General features: G+C 41.1%; 1 protein-coding gene across 8 annotated transcripts in view; it reads right to left on the reverse strand.

Moving 5' to 3' along the window:
- Positions 1-355: 355 nt before the first annotated feature.
- The window catches only part of LOC121322443 (arf-GAP with GTPase, ANK repeat and PH domain-containing protein 1-like), a 191694-nt gene continuing 176714 nt past the window's right edge, over positions 356-15335 (reverse strand). For 7 of the 8 annotated variants that reach the window (XM_041262424.1, XM_041262423.1, XM_041262425.1 and 4 more), the window contains 2 exons: positions 2605-2860; positions 356-2201 (listed from right to left, as the gene is read on the reverse strand). In XM_041262424.1, the coding sequence (XP_041118358.1) occupies positions 1977-2201; positions 2605-2860 (481 nt within the window). In that variant the 3' untranslated portion in view covers positions 356-1976. Of the gene's footprint in view, positions 2202-2604; positions 2861-12495; positions 12785-15335 lie in introns of those variants that run through there. The other variant, XM_041262422.1, reaches the window with a different exon arrangement.

Raw genomic sequence — 15335 nt, forward strand, 5'->3', positions numbered from 1 at the left:
TTCAGTTGATCGTTGGTCAAAAGTGTTCTGAGATTTAGGGTTTTAAGAAGTCCAGGGAAACAAAACCACAGCACACAAAACACAGCGTATAGGAGCTGGAGAGACAAGGGTACGCAGCCGATGGGTGCCACTGTGGGAAAAAAAACATGAGTCTGGTGAGAACCTGAACCAACTTTGCTAATAAAGTAATCCTCTGAGTCTATGTATGTTTGGAAGTGAAGTGGTGGGAGGGGGCACTCTACTGCATTTCATCATTGGTTTTCATCTATAAAATGTTCAGACAGGCAAAGGAGTGGTGAGTGCGAGTGACATTCTTGTGGGACAAAAAAAAAAAAAAAAAAAAAAAAAAAATTCAATCTGTTATTAATTATAACAAATAATAAAGAAAATGGGTATTCTGCTTTCAAAATATAATGTAGTACTGATACATTCAATTGTGAATACATGAATTCCCCAGACTCAAAACACACAGGTAACAGAAGCTCACAGGGCAACACACAGAGAATATCAAACAGCTAGATAATGAATGAATAGTCCCTGGAACCTAAACCCTGGAATAATAAAGTTCACTGACACGGTGTCATTTTTAATGTCATGGTATTTACCAGCTCTTGTAGTGTTCCTAAGTATACTGGTCCAACACTGTGTGACAAAATGTACGGCATTCTGTCACAGTGCACTAACTCCAACTTTTCATTGATTTAAACACACAAAACAAAAACAACAAAGACATGCTTCCACACTTCTACATTGAAACTTGGGTTTGCAATACACACACACAGAGACACAATCATACAGTCAGTCAAGTCTACACACACACACACACACGATATCTTCACATTTGCATCACTTAAACAACCAAGAATACCAAAGAAAAAAATGCATAATTTAGTGAAAGAATCACAACAGTGAAAACAAACTAGTTTTGTGGCGAAAAAAATACAAAATAAAATAACGAAACAAAGCCACAACGCTTCTGAATTCTAAAAGAGAAGAGCCACCGCTCTGAACTGACCAGTAGCAATTCTCTAGAAAAAACAAGTTATCTAATTTCGAAAGCAAGCACAATGCTACCGCAGACTGGGGTCATTTTTTTTTTAATGATACAGTTCTTTCCTCCGATTATTTTTTCTTCACATATGTACATATTCCCGACTAAAATCCCTTCTCTTGTGACTTTTGTTCTGAACGCTATGAAGAGAAGGTTGGTCATAACGGAGTGCAGAAGTGTGTATTCAAGGTTCCAGGCTGAATTAAAGGTATAAAAACACACCCATCATTCGCCCGGCTAATGCTCTTAAATTCCTCTTGATTCATTATTTACAGAGAACTATAAAATAGCGACAGTATCAGAGAGAGAGAGAGAGAGAGAGAGAGAGAGAGAGAGAGAGAGAGAGAGAGAAGGGACTCTGCTCTATGACTGAAATGAAGCCCATGGTTCCAGCGGGCAGATTAGCTTTGACTGGTTTGACACAAATCATCAAAGAGCTTTGCAACCTGACAAAGTCCTGCCTGGGCCTCTGACTCAGCCTGTCAGGCTTTCCTATGGGGACAAGCCAAGACCCAGTTCCCAGTTCCCAGCTCCACTGGTGCGGAAGTGCAAACAATGTGAAAATGCTTCTCTTTGAAAGTTCTAGAGCAAAGGATGATAGCCTCTGGGTTTCCACTAAATGATACCTATACGTCACAGGAGAGGCGTGTGCATGACTGCTTTTATCAGTACAGAAAGGTTGAAAATCTAATATTAATCCACAGTCTATGAAGCAAACAAGTCGCTCTCTAATTTTCTTGGGAAGTGGTTTTTTCCTCAACCTCCAGGCCAACTCTTACAAACTGTTCTCCGATGAGTCCAGGTAGATGTATTTATATGTATTTTATATTAACACAGATGCAGGCTAGAATCCAAACAAAATGGAGAGGACTGTTCAAAATCAAAAGGCAGCAGTGCCAGGGGTCACCACCAGGGTGCAGTAGCATCAGATGATGGTCGGCATCCTTCCCGCCCCTACGATGCTGCCGCTGTTGCTGTTGTTACGGTTGTTGTTCTTGCGGGACAGATTGGGTGTGGCCATGAGAGCGAAGCGCTCGTCGGGGCAGCCGTACTGCAGCAGTGTGTCGATGCACTCCTGGCTCATGGCCTGCCGCGCGTACGCAAGCGCTGTGTTCCCGTGGGCGTCCCGGGTCATCACGTCCACCCCGTACTGCAAGGCAAAGCACAGGAAGGGTAAGGACAGAAAAATGCAAGTCTGCAACATCAACTTCCTGTAGAAATGCATTTCGACTGGCTGTGGCAGCACCCTTCTCTGCTAGCAAGTTATTTATGTGAGGATGTACCATGTACAGCAGACCCTGTTGTTTTTAAATGTCTAAGCCCAACAGAAATTTTCAGTTCTATGAAATCTTAACAGTATGGTTACAGGATAAAATCAACACTACAATATTTAAATTTCAATACTTCAACCTGTCTATCTATCCAGTTTGTTTTTTCAACAGATCATGGTCTAGTCCATTCCTTGAGGGATGCTGTCTCTGTTGTCGATAACAGGAGCGCTGTAGAAGAGTCGAGCAGGCCAATAGCAAAAGAAAAGAACAGGAGCGCCGTACCCATATCAGCAGCTGTGTGATGACGACGTTGCCCTTGTGGCAGGCGAGGTGCAGAGCTGTGCGCCCGTCTCCCTCCCCACAGGTCTCGTTGACCTCATCTCGCCCCCCGTGTGCCAGCAGCAGCACCACCATGCGCAGGTCCTCCTCTGCAGTGGACCTCAACAGGTGCTGCCCCAGGGGCAGGTCAGCGAGAGGCGGGGCCGCCAGGAACAGCTTCTGCTCGTACTTGGCCCGGATCCACCGCTCTCTCTCCTCCCTGGAAGAAACAGGATATTTAGGACTCAACACTGCTTTCCACTCATGCATATCTATTTTTAAAGATCTCTGATGCAGTTTGGCACTCTTTATGTGAAGTAGCCAGGGTTTTCCTCACAGAAGTTGTTCATTCAGCTGTCATCTTTTACTCAGCAAGATAGAGGGAATACAACTTCACACAGCTTTGAGTTTGTCAGCATTAATAGTACAAAAAAAACATGGTTGAGACAGTGCATCAATGGGAAGTTTTAAACAACTGTGCTGTGGCTTCTCAGGGTGGATACTGTGCCTAAGTGCTGTGTACCAAGCGCATGGCAGTGCAGCTTTCCTGGGAAAGCCTGGTGTGGGGACAGGGTTTCAGCACTCTGTATAATCCTGTGTCAGATCAACACTAATCTGGTTCTAATCTGGTCAGTGTAAACAACCTGCTTTCATTGCACCTCAGGATTAGTTTTGCCTCACTTCCTGCTACAAGTGGAATGACCCCAGAGTGGCAACAAGGTTTTCTTTTTACTGTTGTAAAATCAGAGATATTAAGTTGTTGGCTGATAATGAACATTTAAGGAGAGTTGTTTTTTTTGGTTCTACCCATTTTAGGGCAGACTAAGAACTAGCTAACTGCTCTTGGCTTTAAATCCAGTATTTTGTTCCATGATCTATAAGTTAATACGGTGTACATATGTTGACATACACACTTTTTATTTGAACGGGTTTAGAATACAGAGAGGTGCTCAACCTTTATTTGCACCATCAGAGAACCTGTATAATAAATAAAGCCTCACGTTGGAAGTAAAACTAAGGCATTGAAATGGTCTACTCCAACACTGTGGCTGTAATAATTATAAATTATCTGTGTACAGTATTTCGTACCAGCATCTGCTAAACATATCAGTTTATCACAGAGGCCGACACATAACAATAGCTGATCGATGGGCCAGGGATCAATAACATGGTGGCATCCTTCTTAATCACACCCAGCCCTGAGCTGACAGTCTCAAGCACACTGCAGCTTCACAGGAGTCCCTTTAAAAAGAGGCAGGACCCGCTGGACTACCCATTATCGAACCCATGAAGAACGCAATCAGATGATTGGGCCGATTATTCAAGGAGGACACTGAAACTGCTTGTGGCTCAAGCTGATATGCAGTCAGCAGTCAGTAAGGGATATGGTTGAAACTGGGAGTGAATGTGAGCGCATGTGAATGAACTGGCAATGAGGAGCACTAAAACAGAAGAGCGTGCTAGTGGCCCCCACCCACACTGAATGCATCTCAACCATCACCAGATCACGAGAAGAGCTGAGGCTTTCTTATAGCTCACTGTTAAATACCTCCTAAAATGGCATTGCTTTCTGCCTGTCTGTTTTATATTCATTCCAAATTGCCTTGGGGCTACTGAAACTCTGCTGTTCTTTTAATGGATACCAGCATAAGCGTCCTGATTTCGGGAGTCCCTTGTTTTACCCTGCAGGCGAAAACACATTCCAACAGAGGGGGGAGGCAGATTGGGATTCCAAAGCACAATCTCAGGTCGCGATGAGTCCACACCATGGGGAACTAGCTCCTTAATTACTTAACTGAATCTCACAGTTTCATAGTTCCAACAGTGGCCATCACTTCTGTTCAGCTAAACTGATGTCTTTATTGTTAATGAACAGTCAAATGCCTTAGGTCTGTTTCATACACACAAAGCCAGATGGGTGCTTCTTTTTTCCCTTCAATCAAATCATCCACTTTTCCCGTGTTTGTGTAACTATACTGGCACAATTATTTTGGTCAATTTCCATCTCGGGAGTCTCAAAGTCTGGAGTAACTGAATGCATTTGTTGTGAAACACAGCAGATTATCTCTAGTGCAGTTCTTCATTATTGAATTAGAAGACATTTTCCAGAGATGTGTTTTTTTTTTTTTTTTTTTTTGTAAACTCAACACAAATATTGATAATGGAGACTATTTTGAGTTGAAGTAAATATATCCTTGTTTTTCTATATTAACTACAATGGGAGGAGGAAAAGGAGGGCTTGGAGGGAAACCTGCTGACTCCAAGATGTAGTCTCAATCTTACCAAATTCTCACTAGGAGGAGTGGAGAGAGAGAGAAAGACAGAGAGAGAGAGAGAGAGAAGCATCCTGCAGAAACCCTGCATGCAGAATTCTGCAAAAATATATTACAAGTACAGAGGAAAACACCTAATCATGCATGCAGGGCTGAATTAGGTTGTTACCCACTGCTCATCCACATCAAAAAAAGAACACTCAAATTCTGGATGCATCTCCGCACAAGCCCCCCAGACTCCCTCCAGTACAAGGCCCTGCAAGCCCAAGAGCTCAGCCCAGAAAAGAGTCCCCTCAGTCAGCTGGCCCTGAAGCTCACTGCACTGACCCCCACTAACACTAACACTAACCAGCTTCAGGACAGCACTGCTAACCTGGTGCCAATCAGAGTCAACCAAATTATAAAACAAAATAAAGCATCTTATCTGGAATTGGGACAATGAAACTAAATCCTGAAATAAACTTGATTGCTATCGGACCCTAAATAGAAACTACACCCTCGCAGAGTATCTCTTCAGTGTCAGAAATACAAGGCAGAGACAGATCCTGACCAAGTACAGGCTCAGTGACCACAGCCTGGCCATAAAAAAAGGCTGACACAGACAGCCCTGGCTGCCCAGAGAAGATCGGCTATGTAGTCACATGAGAGGTAGAGACAGAGATGCACTTTCTCCTACACTGTTATAAATCTAACTGAACTGTTATTATTGCTATTATTTCATGTTACTGTAAAAATTATTTCCATTACCATTACACTTACCATGAACATAGTATTGCTTGATTTAATTTAATCTGTATTTTTCCATACTTTTTATTTTATTTTTATTGTATCTCATTGTTCAAAACATTTTTTTGTACGCTATGCTGTTACACATGTTATGTACTGTAACTGCTTTGGCAATACTAATGTTGTTAGTCATGCCAATAAAGCACCTTTGAATTTGAATTTGACAGCGAGAGAGAGAGGACTATAGTGTGGCAATACTGGGCTAGCAGCAAGGAATTTGTACAGGACCTTCCTGCCTCCTCGTGAAAGTGGAGAGGCTGGACCAGGCAGGCATGGAAGAGGGGCCAGGAACAATGCAGCGTGGGGGTGCGTGCTCGGCAGGGGCTGCCCTCTCTCTGCTGCAGAGGAAATGCTCAGCAGTTGACTGCCCTTTGGCATGCATGCCTTCTCTCCCAGCCCTCGTTGCTAGGGGGAAATGCAGGCGAGGTCTGCAAACAAGAAAAAGGTGCACACATATTTCTGGCTTAATTACGGCTGCTCGCTGAAATCTCTAAATCTGGCCGATGAGGTGAGCTTGCTCTTGCAGTGATGCAGATTTATCAGCTAGCCACCGGGAAGAGCCCATAAATGACCACAGCAGCCTCTGATCAATAGCGTGACTGTTTTATGATCTTGAGGAAACAGAAAAATGAGAAGGGGGAGAAATAAATAAAATCATCCCACTGATTATCCTTTGAAAGTACTTAAAGTCGCACCTGTCATATCTAATTCTTATACACAGTGCTATTCGATGTTTTGCCGTTTAATAAATAAACAAATTGTTTGCATCTATTAATGCTAAATACATAATACAGCACTTTCAACATAAAGCGTTCAAGTTTCACCTGCCATCATGTAACTGCAGCAGTTTCCTACGTTTGGTTACTAAATGCCAGATAGGCTATTCTAGAGTAAGGGTCACAGGGTGTAGTGTCTGCAATAAGAATGCGCTACTACACTGCATCCTTCAGCTTTTTTTGAAAGGGCAGAATACAGATGCAATTGTCAATTTCAAATATGAAACAGAGCAACTCCAACATTACTAAACATGGACTAAATGGGTCATCTATTACACAACACTGGTGACTAAGCCACCCACCAAAAAATTTGTCTCAATGTAGCTACATGATGTTCTTTGGGCTAAAACAGCAAACACATCTATTGAAAAAAGGCTATTCCAGGCCTCCGCAGTGACCTGCAGCGCTGCCTTTAACTCAGTGAAAGTGGACATCCTCACAGCAAGAGCCGCTCTGCTGCTGAGAATGCTGACTCCCCGTCCCACTAGAAAAGGAGATGATGAAGCATGGTGAGAGACATATGGAAAGACAGAAATGGCTCCCACAGCAAGGGATTAGACTGCACTTCACTAAACCTTACCTCTGTCTCCATCTACGGAATAGGACTAAAGGAGATCAACCGGCAACTCAGCAAGGGTACAGCAATGATCACAGTGGTTGGAATAGAGACACAGCAATGAAGTCTAACAAAACAAGTATGCTAGTCTGCATGTAAAAGTGTGACAAATGCAAGAACGTATCGGTACCTCTGTTTTAGATACTGTACTGTAAGTAAAAACAGCACGTCTGTGCAACTAGCATTGAACAAGAGTACCCCATAGAACGAGGGTACCCCCGAGTCAGTGAAACAATTCAGAAGTATATAGGCCGTGATGGAGAAACAGAAAACGGCACTAAAGAAAGAACGAAAAGGTGAAAGTGGATAAAAACAAACAGGTATGGCAAAATGACATTTAAAATAGATGGAACAAAAAAAAATGTATAAGCTTCAAACACTCACTATGGGAAGAAAAACAATGAAAAGGGGATCAAGATGCTGTCATTCAAATCAAGTTCCAAAATGAATAGGAATATTTCACTTTGGGGTTGAATATAAACCCTTCTTATCAAAACCCCTGAACCCTACTTTTTCTTCAATCATTAACGACGACACAAATTAAAAAATTGTGAAAAAAAACAAACAGGCAAAAAAAAAAAAAAAAAAAACCTCTCTCTTTCAGCTCAGGCATGTCTCCAGGCACATTTGTGCTTGATTTTGAACTCTGTAATCTGTTAGCAATAAGCAGTAACATGCAACCATTATTTTCTGATTTGTGTATTTGATTGCATGTTTTCTGAAAGTACAGAACAGTAACTGGAATAATTACACAGACTCAAGCAAAATAAATACATACACAAATAAATAAATAATAACTAAGCCAACGTCAGATTTTTGGCCAAAGAAAGTCATGGAATCGAACATGTTGTTATATCCTGTTCTGCTATTTTTTTTTTTAAATCACTCAAAGCGTGTATGTGTGTGTAAAAAGTATACAAGAATATTGAGAGTGTGTGTGTGTGTGTGTGTGTGTATATATATATATATATATATATATATATATATAATATATATATATATATATATATATATATATAAATAAATACACAACACAAACACAAACACAAACACACACACAGTGTATAGTTTGTACAGTTTAAAGAAATTGCTTCTAGAAAATGCTGGATTGTAGGTGAACATTCTTAGAGAGTATAAAAGGGTTAGGCATAGGATGATTGCTGTCATTACCAATAAGTCAATACGGGAAAAAGTAAAGAGCTATCTGAAGACTTTAGGCAGAAAATAATTTATTGCCATAAAGCTGGATAAGGATACAAGATTTCCAAGCATTTGAGTATCCCAATTATAATTTCTATTTTCAAGAAGTACAAGACAAGACTCATGGTGCTGTCATAACACTCCCTCAGTCTGGTAGAAAGAAAGTTCTTTCACCAAGAACAAGTAGAAGAATTGTGAGGAAGGTTAATAACAATCTGAGATTGACTGCTAAAGATATCAAAGTGAATTAGCTGCAGGTGGGACTGGGGTTCCCATTTCAACCACAGGTCCAGTATTGCATGGTGAAGGGCTCAATGTTCGCAGGCCAAGGAAAAAGCCACTCTTTGTGGAGTGATGAGACAAAAAATGCACTACAGCATTCATTTCATAACTAAATAAATACTAAGCCTATTACTTGTTTATCTTTCCTAATGTATTTACTTTTTTGCTGTGAGAGGAGCTGTGGCTTTCTCCGGGAGACGATCTCGCGGTCTCTTTCTCACACTTTTTTTTTGTAAAAAATATAGCATTGATTACATGGTGCTTTATGCAGGGTTAATTCACAGAAAGTTATATTGTTGCTTCACTATATGTGCATTACAGAGAGGGAGTTATTTTATTTTGTATTTTAGTCAGATGTGTGTTGTTATGCAGCCCACAGCGCCCCCCCCTCCCCCCCCTCCTTTTGCATTGAAGAAATTAAAAATCACTAAAAAGAATCATGCCAAAAGCTCTTTTGAATTTGCATTTATTTGAGTTTTGCAAAAAAAATGCTTAAATAAATAATTGCAGATATCTATTTCTTGTAACTTTTTTCCTCATCCACAAAAGCAAATCCTTTGCTAAAAAATATTTTTTTCTAGAATTGTTTTCAAGAAATCTCTAGAAATTATACATTTTCATTGGAGTAATGTAAACTTTTGACTACTACACACACACGCACACACACATATATATCTTGTTTTTCTCTTGAAAAGGGTACAATACAATGCACTTGGACGTTAACAGTACATATGATTGTAAGTAAGCATGTTTACCAACATTAGCAGGTGAATGTGACTCTGCAGAAGAAGGAGATGAGATTATTATTGCTGTATTATTCTCATTATTATCACATGACATTCCCACCTGTAATTGATTTCAGGTTAGGGTTAGGGTTAGGTATTGCTACTGGAATGCAATTCCTTTGGCTGGGTGCAGTAATAAGAAGGGAGTGTCAATCACAGCTCCATCAGCGCGGGCTGCTCTTCACTTCCTCAAATAATTGATTGGATTCGGTGGTTTCCCCTGTTGTTGCAGGGCTGTGTTTGTGTGTCTCCCCCTGTTATCCCTGGCTAAGCTCTTTGTACGCTGTGTTTACTCACACAGTCCGCTTCCTGGCTTCACCCACCTCCCCTGTCCAGAAGCCTGCTGTCTGTTTACCAAACTTTTTCACCGGCCTGTTCTGCTCAAAGGGGCGCAACACAAACCCCACCAGCTGTTTCAATCCCACAGAAACCAACAAAAGGGCTTGCTAGCCACGGCTGCAGCATCACTGACTTTACTTTGTGAGACAGAATAACTGTGCTCAAGGAGCGCAACACTTTCCAGGTGTAATACAAAGAGAGACCACAGCACTCTGTTAGTCATTTTCTCTGGGACTGACGCACAAGTGACGTGTGTCTGTGTGCAATTATATATATATATCTCAAACAGCCAGCTGCCCAAGGTTTCCATATTTTGTACATATCTTTCTCAAGGGAGCATGTTTTTGAAACAAAACACTGGAGGTATTTATAGGTTTTTGACAGCATGACAACTACTAGTTATTGTTTATAGTCAAATCCATAATTTATTCTTACATGATGCAATGGACTTCTGTATATTGTGACACCATTTTTACTTCTATCTTTAAATCTGTATTAATTCCAATTAACATTATTTTATATAAACTTATATTTATATTCTCATGCAATGCTGGCTCTGAGGATCAGCCTTGATTTGGCCTCTCCAGCGCATCAGCATGCACAACTTTTGAATTAATTTAGTTTATTTAATGTTACATATTTATTGGAGTTAATTAGTTCATTGTTTTCTGTTAAGTCCCACTGGGATAACCATGTTCACTCTATTTATCCATTTACTTTCTTTTATTCTTCTATATGTTGCATTGTCTAATTTTAGCTGTTCTAATACTACAAACTTTACATCATTTATGTCCTTGACTGGTGAAGTTCTGTTCTATTGGTTCATCCATTTTTTATTTCTAATGAATGAAAGGTGGTTCTGAATTATTTTATATAAAGTTGTTCCAGTCTCTCCAACATGTTTTATTTCATCACATTTTTCACAGGCTATTCTACAAACAACATTGCTATTTTACAGTAGTATTTAGTGGATAGGTGTTGTCCTTATGTTTAATTATATTTTTTACTTTTGTCCATGTATTTATACACTTTGCATGCACTACTGCAAGTATTTGTAGAACATATTCTGTCATTTACTCTTTTATGTTTACTGTGAAATAAAATATCACCTAAATTAAGATTTAAGATTAGTTTTTAATACAGTCACTTTCTCTTGAGTATATTCTTTGTATTCTTATTCCTAGACCCTTTGGGATTGCCCTTTTAGTGTGTATTGGATGTGCAGAGGACATGTGTAAATACTGGTGCAAGTCAGAGGTTTACAGAAGAGCTCACTCTCAATTGAACCTTCTTCAAGTTTTACTGTAGTATCTAAAAATTACATTTCTTTTCTTGTCCACCGAAGGTCCACCTTAATATTACTGTGTATTTCATTTGCCCTTTTATGAAACTGGAAAAGAGATTCTTCTGCATGTGTCCAAATCCCAAAAATATCATCTACAAGCCAAATGTATTCTAAAGGTTCTCTCTCTGATTTTCTAAGTAATTGTTCTTCCCATTTCCCCATGTATCTGCTGGCAAAATGCATTCCGAATTTAGATCCTACTGCTGTACCATTGTTTGGTTTATAATTCTTATCAACAAATGTAAAATAACTGGTTTTCTAAAACTACGCTGATCATGTTCAGCACCTCTACTGCTGGTATTGATTTATTTAGTCTATTATCTGGTGCTTTTTGACAAGCCTCTAAAGTTTCTTTACGAGGGACACTTGGGTATAAGGATTTTACATCCATGCAAAATAAAACTGTATTATCTTGAAGGCTGTGCTTTAGTGATTTTTTTTTTTTTAATTTTTGGGGGGGGGGGGGGGGGGGGGGGGGTTGTATTTATTTCTGTCTAGCAGTATACAGCCACACAATTCCCATGCAGAGGTGGGGGGGGGGGGGGGGGGGGGGGGGGGGGGGGGGGGGGGGGGGGGGGGGGGGGGGGTGGGGGGGGGGGGGGGGGGGGGGGGGGGGGTGTTGGGGGGGGGGGGGGGGGGGGGGGGGGTTGTAAGTTGTATAAAGGTCATGAGTACACTGACACTTCCCATGCAGTGCTTTCTGTTACACCCTATCTACTTTCAGCTTCATTCCACTTTCCTTAAACTTTCTATATATATTTTTTAAATTATACAGCTAATTTGAAACATTAAAAATACTTATGCCTTGCAGGTAATGAGGTCTGACAGGCTGAATCTGTCATGCAGATAGCTGAACATCACAAACCTGCTACGAGTAAGGAATTCAATATTACTATCTGGACACTTCATGCACAGCACACGGTAACTACACTATCTGAACCAACAGTGTCACAAGGCACTTGAAATGCACTGCTTCAAACAAAGCAACAAACCAGTTTATGAGAAACTTTTAGACCGGTTTCCTAAACAATCTAACATGGAGATGAGATAGCTGTAAACTGAAACTGGATTGCCATTATACTGGCGCTGACTGCTTCCTGAACAAAGTCTGGTTAAAACTAAACATGAACTGAGCCTATGAAAGAATAATGTTTTCTCACAGTGAATCGGCCTGTAAATTGACTGCATCTCTGCTGCTTGTGTAATGAACTGCCGCAATAGTCCGCTGTCACAGAAAGTTTTCAATAGGCTAACACTGAGCATTCATTGATCTAAACCCATAAACAGCACACAATAACTGCACAATGAACAGGTACTGACAAAGCAGTGAACACACTGGTTTTAAACAGCTCCAGGGGAGGGTCAGGATCTCATTAACCCTCCAGACGCACACCTATTAAGTTCTCTCCCAGCAAGGTGCTCCCTTGACGGGTGCAGTGTACTGTAGAACCAGTCTTTTAAGCTGTCTCTTAATAACATGCTCAAGAACCACTTTCTTTGGCCCGGCTTTTAAACAAAGTCTGAAATCAATTACACTTTCCAAGTTTGTCGTTAGCTGCACTTGGACAGACACAGATAATTAAGCCTGCCGTTTTATTATCTGTAGATTCATTCCAACTGAAGCTCAGGCCTGAATCGCGCTGAAATTGCCCTCCTGAAATAATGGGTGAAACTGATTTGAAGTTTCCTCAGCTGGATCGCAATGCTCCAGTGCTGCCACGCAAGCAGGTGGTAGAGGCCAACTGAAAAAAAAGAAAAGTGATACCCAGGTCACATTGAGTCTGTACTGGCAAGCCGAGGGTTCAGAATACGTATCATATCAAACGCAGGCTTTTCATTACCACAAACCACCTACAACGGAGGTGGCAAAGCAACAGCCAAACCAGGCTTGCAATCTACATGGCCTCTTTGCACAATCACAAAACTGGGACTAGACTAAATACAATAGGCTGACGCAGGTACCCAGGGTCCAAATCCATTAATACTGGGAATAATGCCAATAACCACATTCCTATGGCTGGTTTCACAGGTCCTTATTAGCACTAATCCTGGACTACCTAATGTCCAAGTCTAGTGTCAATCAGGGTCTGCGAAACTAGCCGTTCATCTATTTTTCTTTCCAGATTTCCTGTCTAGACTAAACCAGCCTTGTTTCTTCTTACAGATTGCATGCACCCATCCTTCCATGTGCATTTCAGTTTCCCTAACGCTCTTGTCTGACTTATTTTTAGAAGTCCGAGTACAACTCTCACACCAGAATGCACCAAACATAAATAAAACATGCTGTGACAGGGTAGCCATCTGCCGTGTGGGTGCGTATATTCGCTGCCGAGTGACAGGCAGGAGATCAAGGCAGAGGTTGAGTTTGATATGCCCCACAGGTGAATAGGTTTTATTTACATACACACAGACAGATCATGTGACACTACCAGCAATGGCAGTGCATGGAGTACATACATGGGAATGTATGTAAACCAAAAATAAAACACTTTACAAACAATGGTGTGTGCTACTCCCTAATACATGGAGGTCCCACTTACTCTCTCTACTTTGGTGGATCTACAATCCCTGAACTAATCATCTCTGTTCAATAATAAACAAACCCCGACTCCAGTTTCTTGCCGGCGGTTTCAACTTGCTTACTCTACGGTATCCAACCCCAATTCACACACAGCCGTCAGCGAATTTCAGCTTCTTTACTCTCACGGCGATCAGAGGATTACAGCAAGGTGTTTACGTGTCTTTGTCCAGGATGTGTGTACGATGTTCAGCCCATTGGCTTTGGCTTTGCAGCAGAGGTGAATAAACAGGACCTTTTTATTCCTGATGCCCTGCTGGGATTCCTTTATAAAAATAAATAAAACTAGGCAGCATAAAGCTTTCCAGTAAGTATAGTCACATATAACTATGTGATTACAAAAGAAAGAGGATTGGTCTCAGATTTTGGAAAAAGACAATTTACTTATGGTCAGTTCTTTTTTTTGTTTGCGTTGCTGACAATTATTTTTTTCCCCCTAAATGTCATACACAAAACCAAGCTGGAGGCCGAACGTAGACACGGTTATAATAATTTAGTAAACGAGGGATGACGTCAGCTGGAATATAGACAATATGATTGCTTGAAGCATTAACAAAGCCTGTAATTTTCCCTTTTTAGCACAAATTAGCATACCTTTTCAGAAATAGAGGAAAAACTGCTCTGAAACTGCTCTGAGATGGCCTCTTTCTTTGCAAGTTTAATGTCAATAGTAAATTGGAAGGCTCGTTAGCCTAGTTGGGACATGATTACGGGCAATATTATGCAGTCATGTAAAAAAATAATATCTATTAGGCTAATTTAATCAAGGAACCCCTTTACAGATGGATTAGAATGTAGAATTCAATTATTTTTAACATTCCCTGCCCTGCCTGTCAGCACACTGTGCTTCAGCTATTTAAAATGCGCTGGATGGGTTCCTTCATATCAATGGCTGGGAAGATAATAGCGCTGGAATGACAAGTACAATCAGCTAGTTACATTGATCAAACGGACCTCACCCGGGCCCATAATCTACAGCTCCTCTCAGTGACAGATCACTCCTGCAGATTGGCTTGGACAGAGTGATTAGCTGGCTCTTACCACACATGACAACTGGAGTCTGCTGACGAACTACCTTTTCTAAGCACTGTGCTTCAATAGAAGTGGCGATTAAAAGCTGCACCTGCACAGCATGGGTCTGGATAAGGACACGTCAGGGTCCTGACTTTCTATTTCATGGTCGTTTGCCTGGGACTTGGGTTCTAGACCATAAAACCAAAAACAAACAAAAAAAAACAAAACACTGACAGCAGTTTGACAAACTGGGAAAACCACACCAAAGAAAACGACTACACCAAAATCTATTTGTAAGAATACAAAGACTGAACATGATACTGCTCAAAAATAAACATCAGGAGGTTGAGGCTTTGACGAGGAAAGCAGCGTTTTCCAGGTCCAAGACTGGGGATTAAAACGTAATCCTTCGGGAAGCCTTAATCAGCTGCATCCCAGTGCCTTACAGGACCGTACAGACACAGACACACTGCACCTCTGCCCTTGTCACTGGCCTACAGAGATAAAGTGACTGGCTCACCACAGATCAGAAGCCAGTGTCCTTCTGTCACAATCTGAGCTATTCAAAACACACACACAGAGACACAATCATTCAGCCAGTCAGAGGAGACACAGTATTCAGTCTACACACACACACACACACACACACACACACACACACACACACACACACACACACACACACACACAACACACACACA

The sequence above is a fragment of the Polyodon spathula genome, chromosome 10 (assembly GCF_017654505.1).
Source record: "Polyodon spathula isolate WHYD16114869_AA chromosome 10, ASM1765450v1, whole genome shotgun sequence".
Lineage (NCBI taxonomy): Eukaryota > Metazoa > Chordata > Actinopteri > Acipenseriformes > Polyodontidae > Polyodon > Polyodon spathula.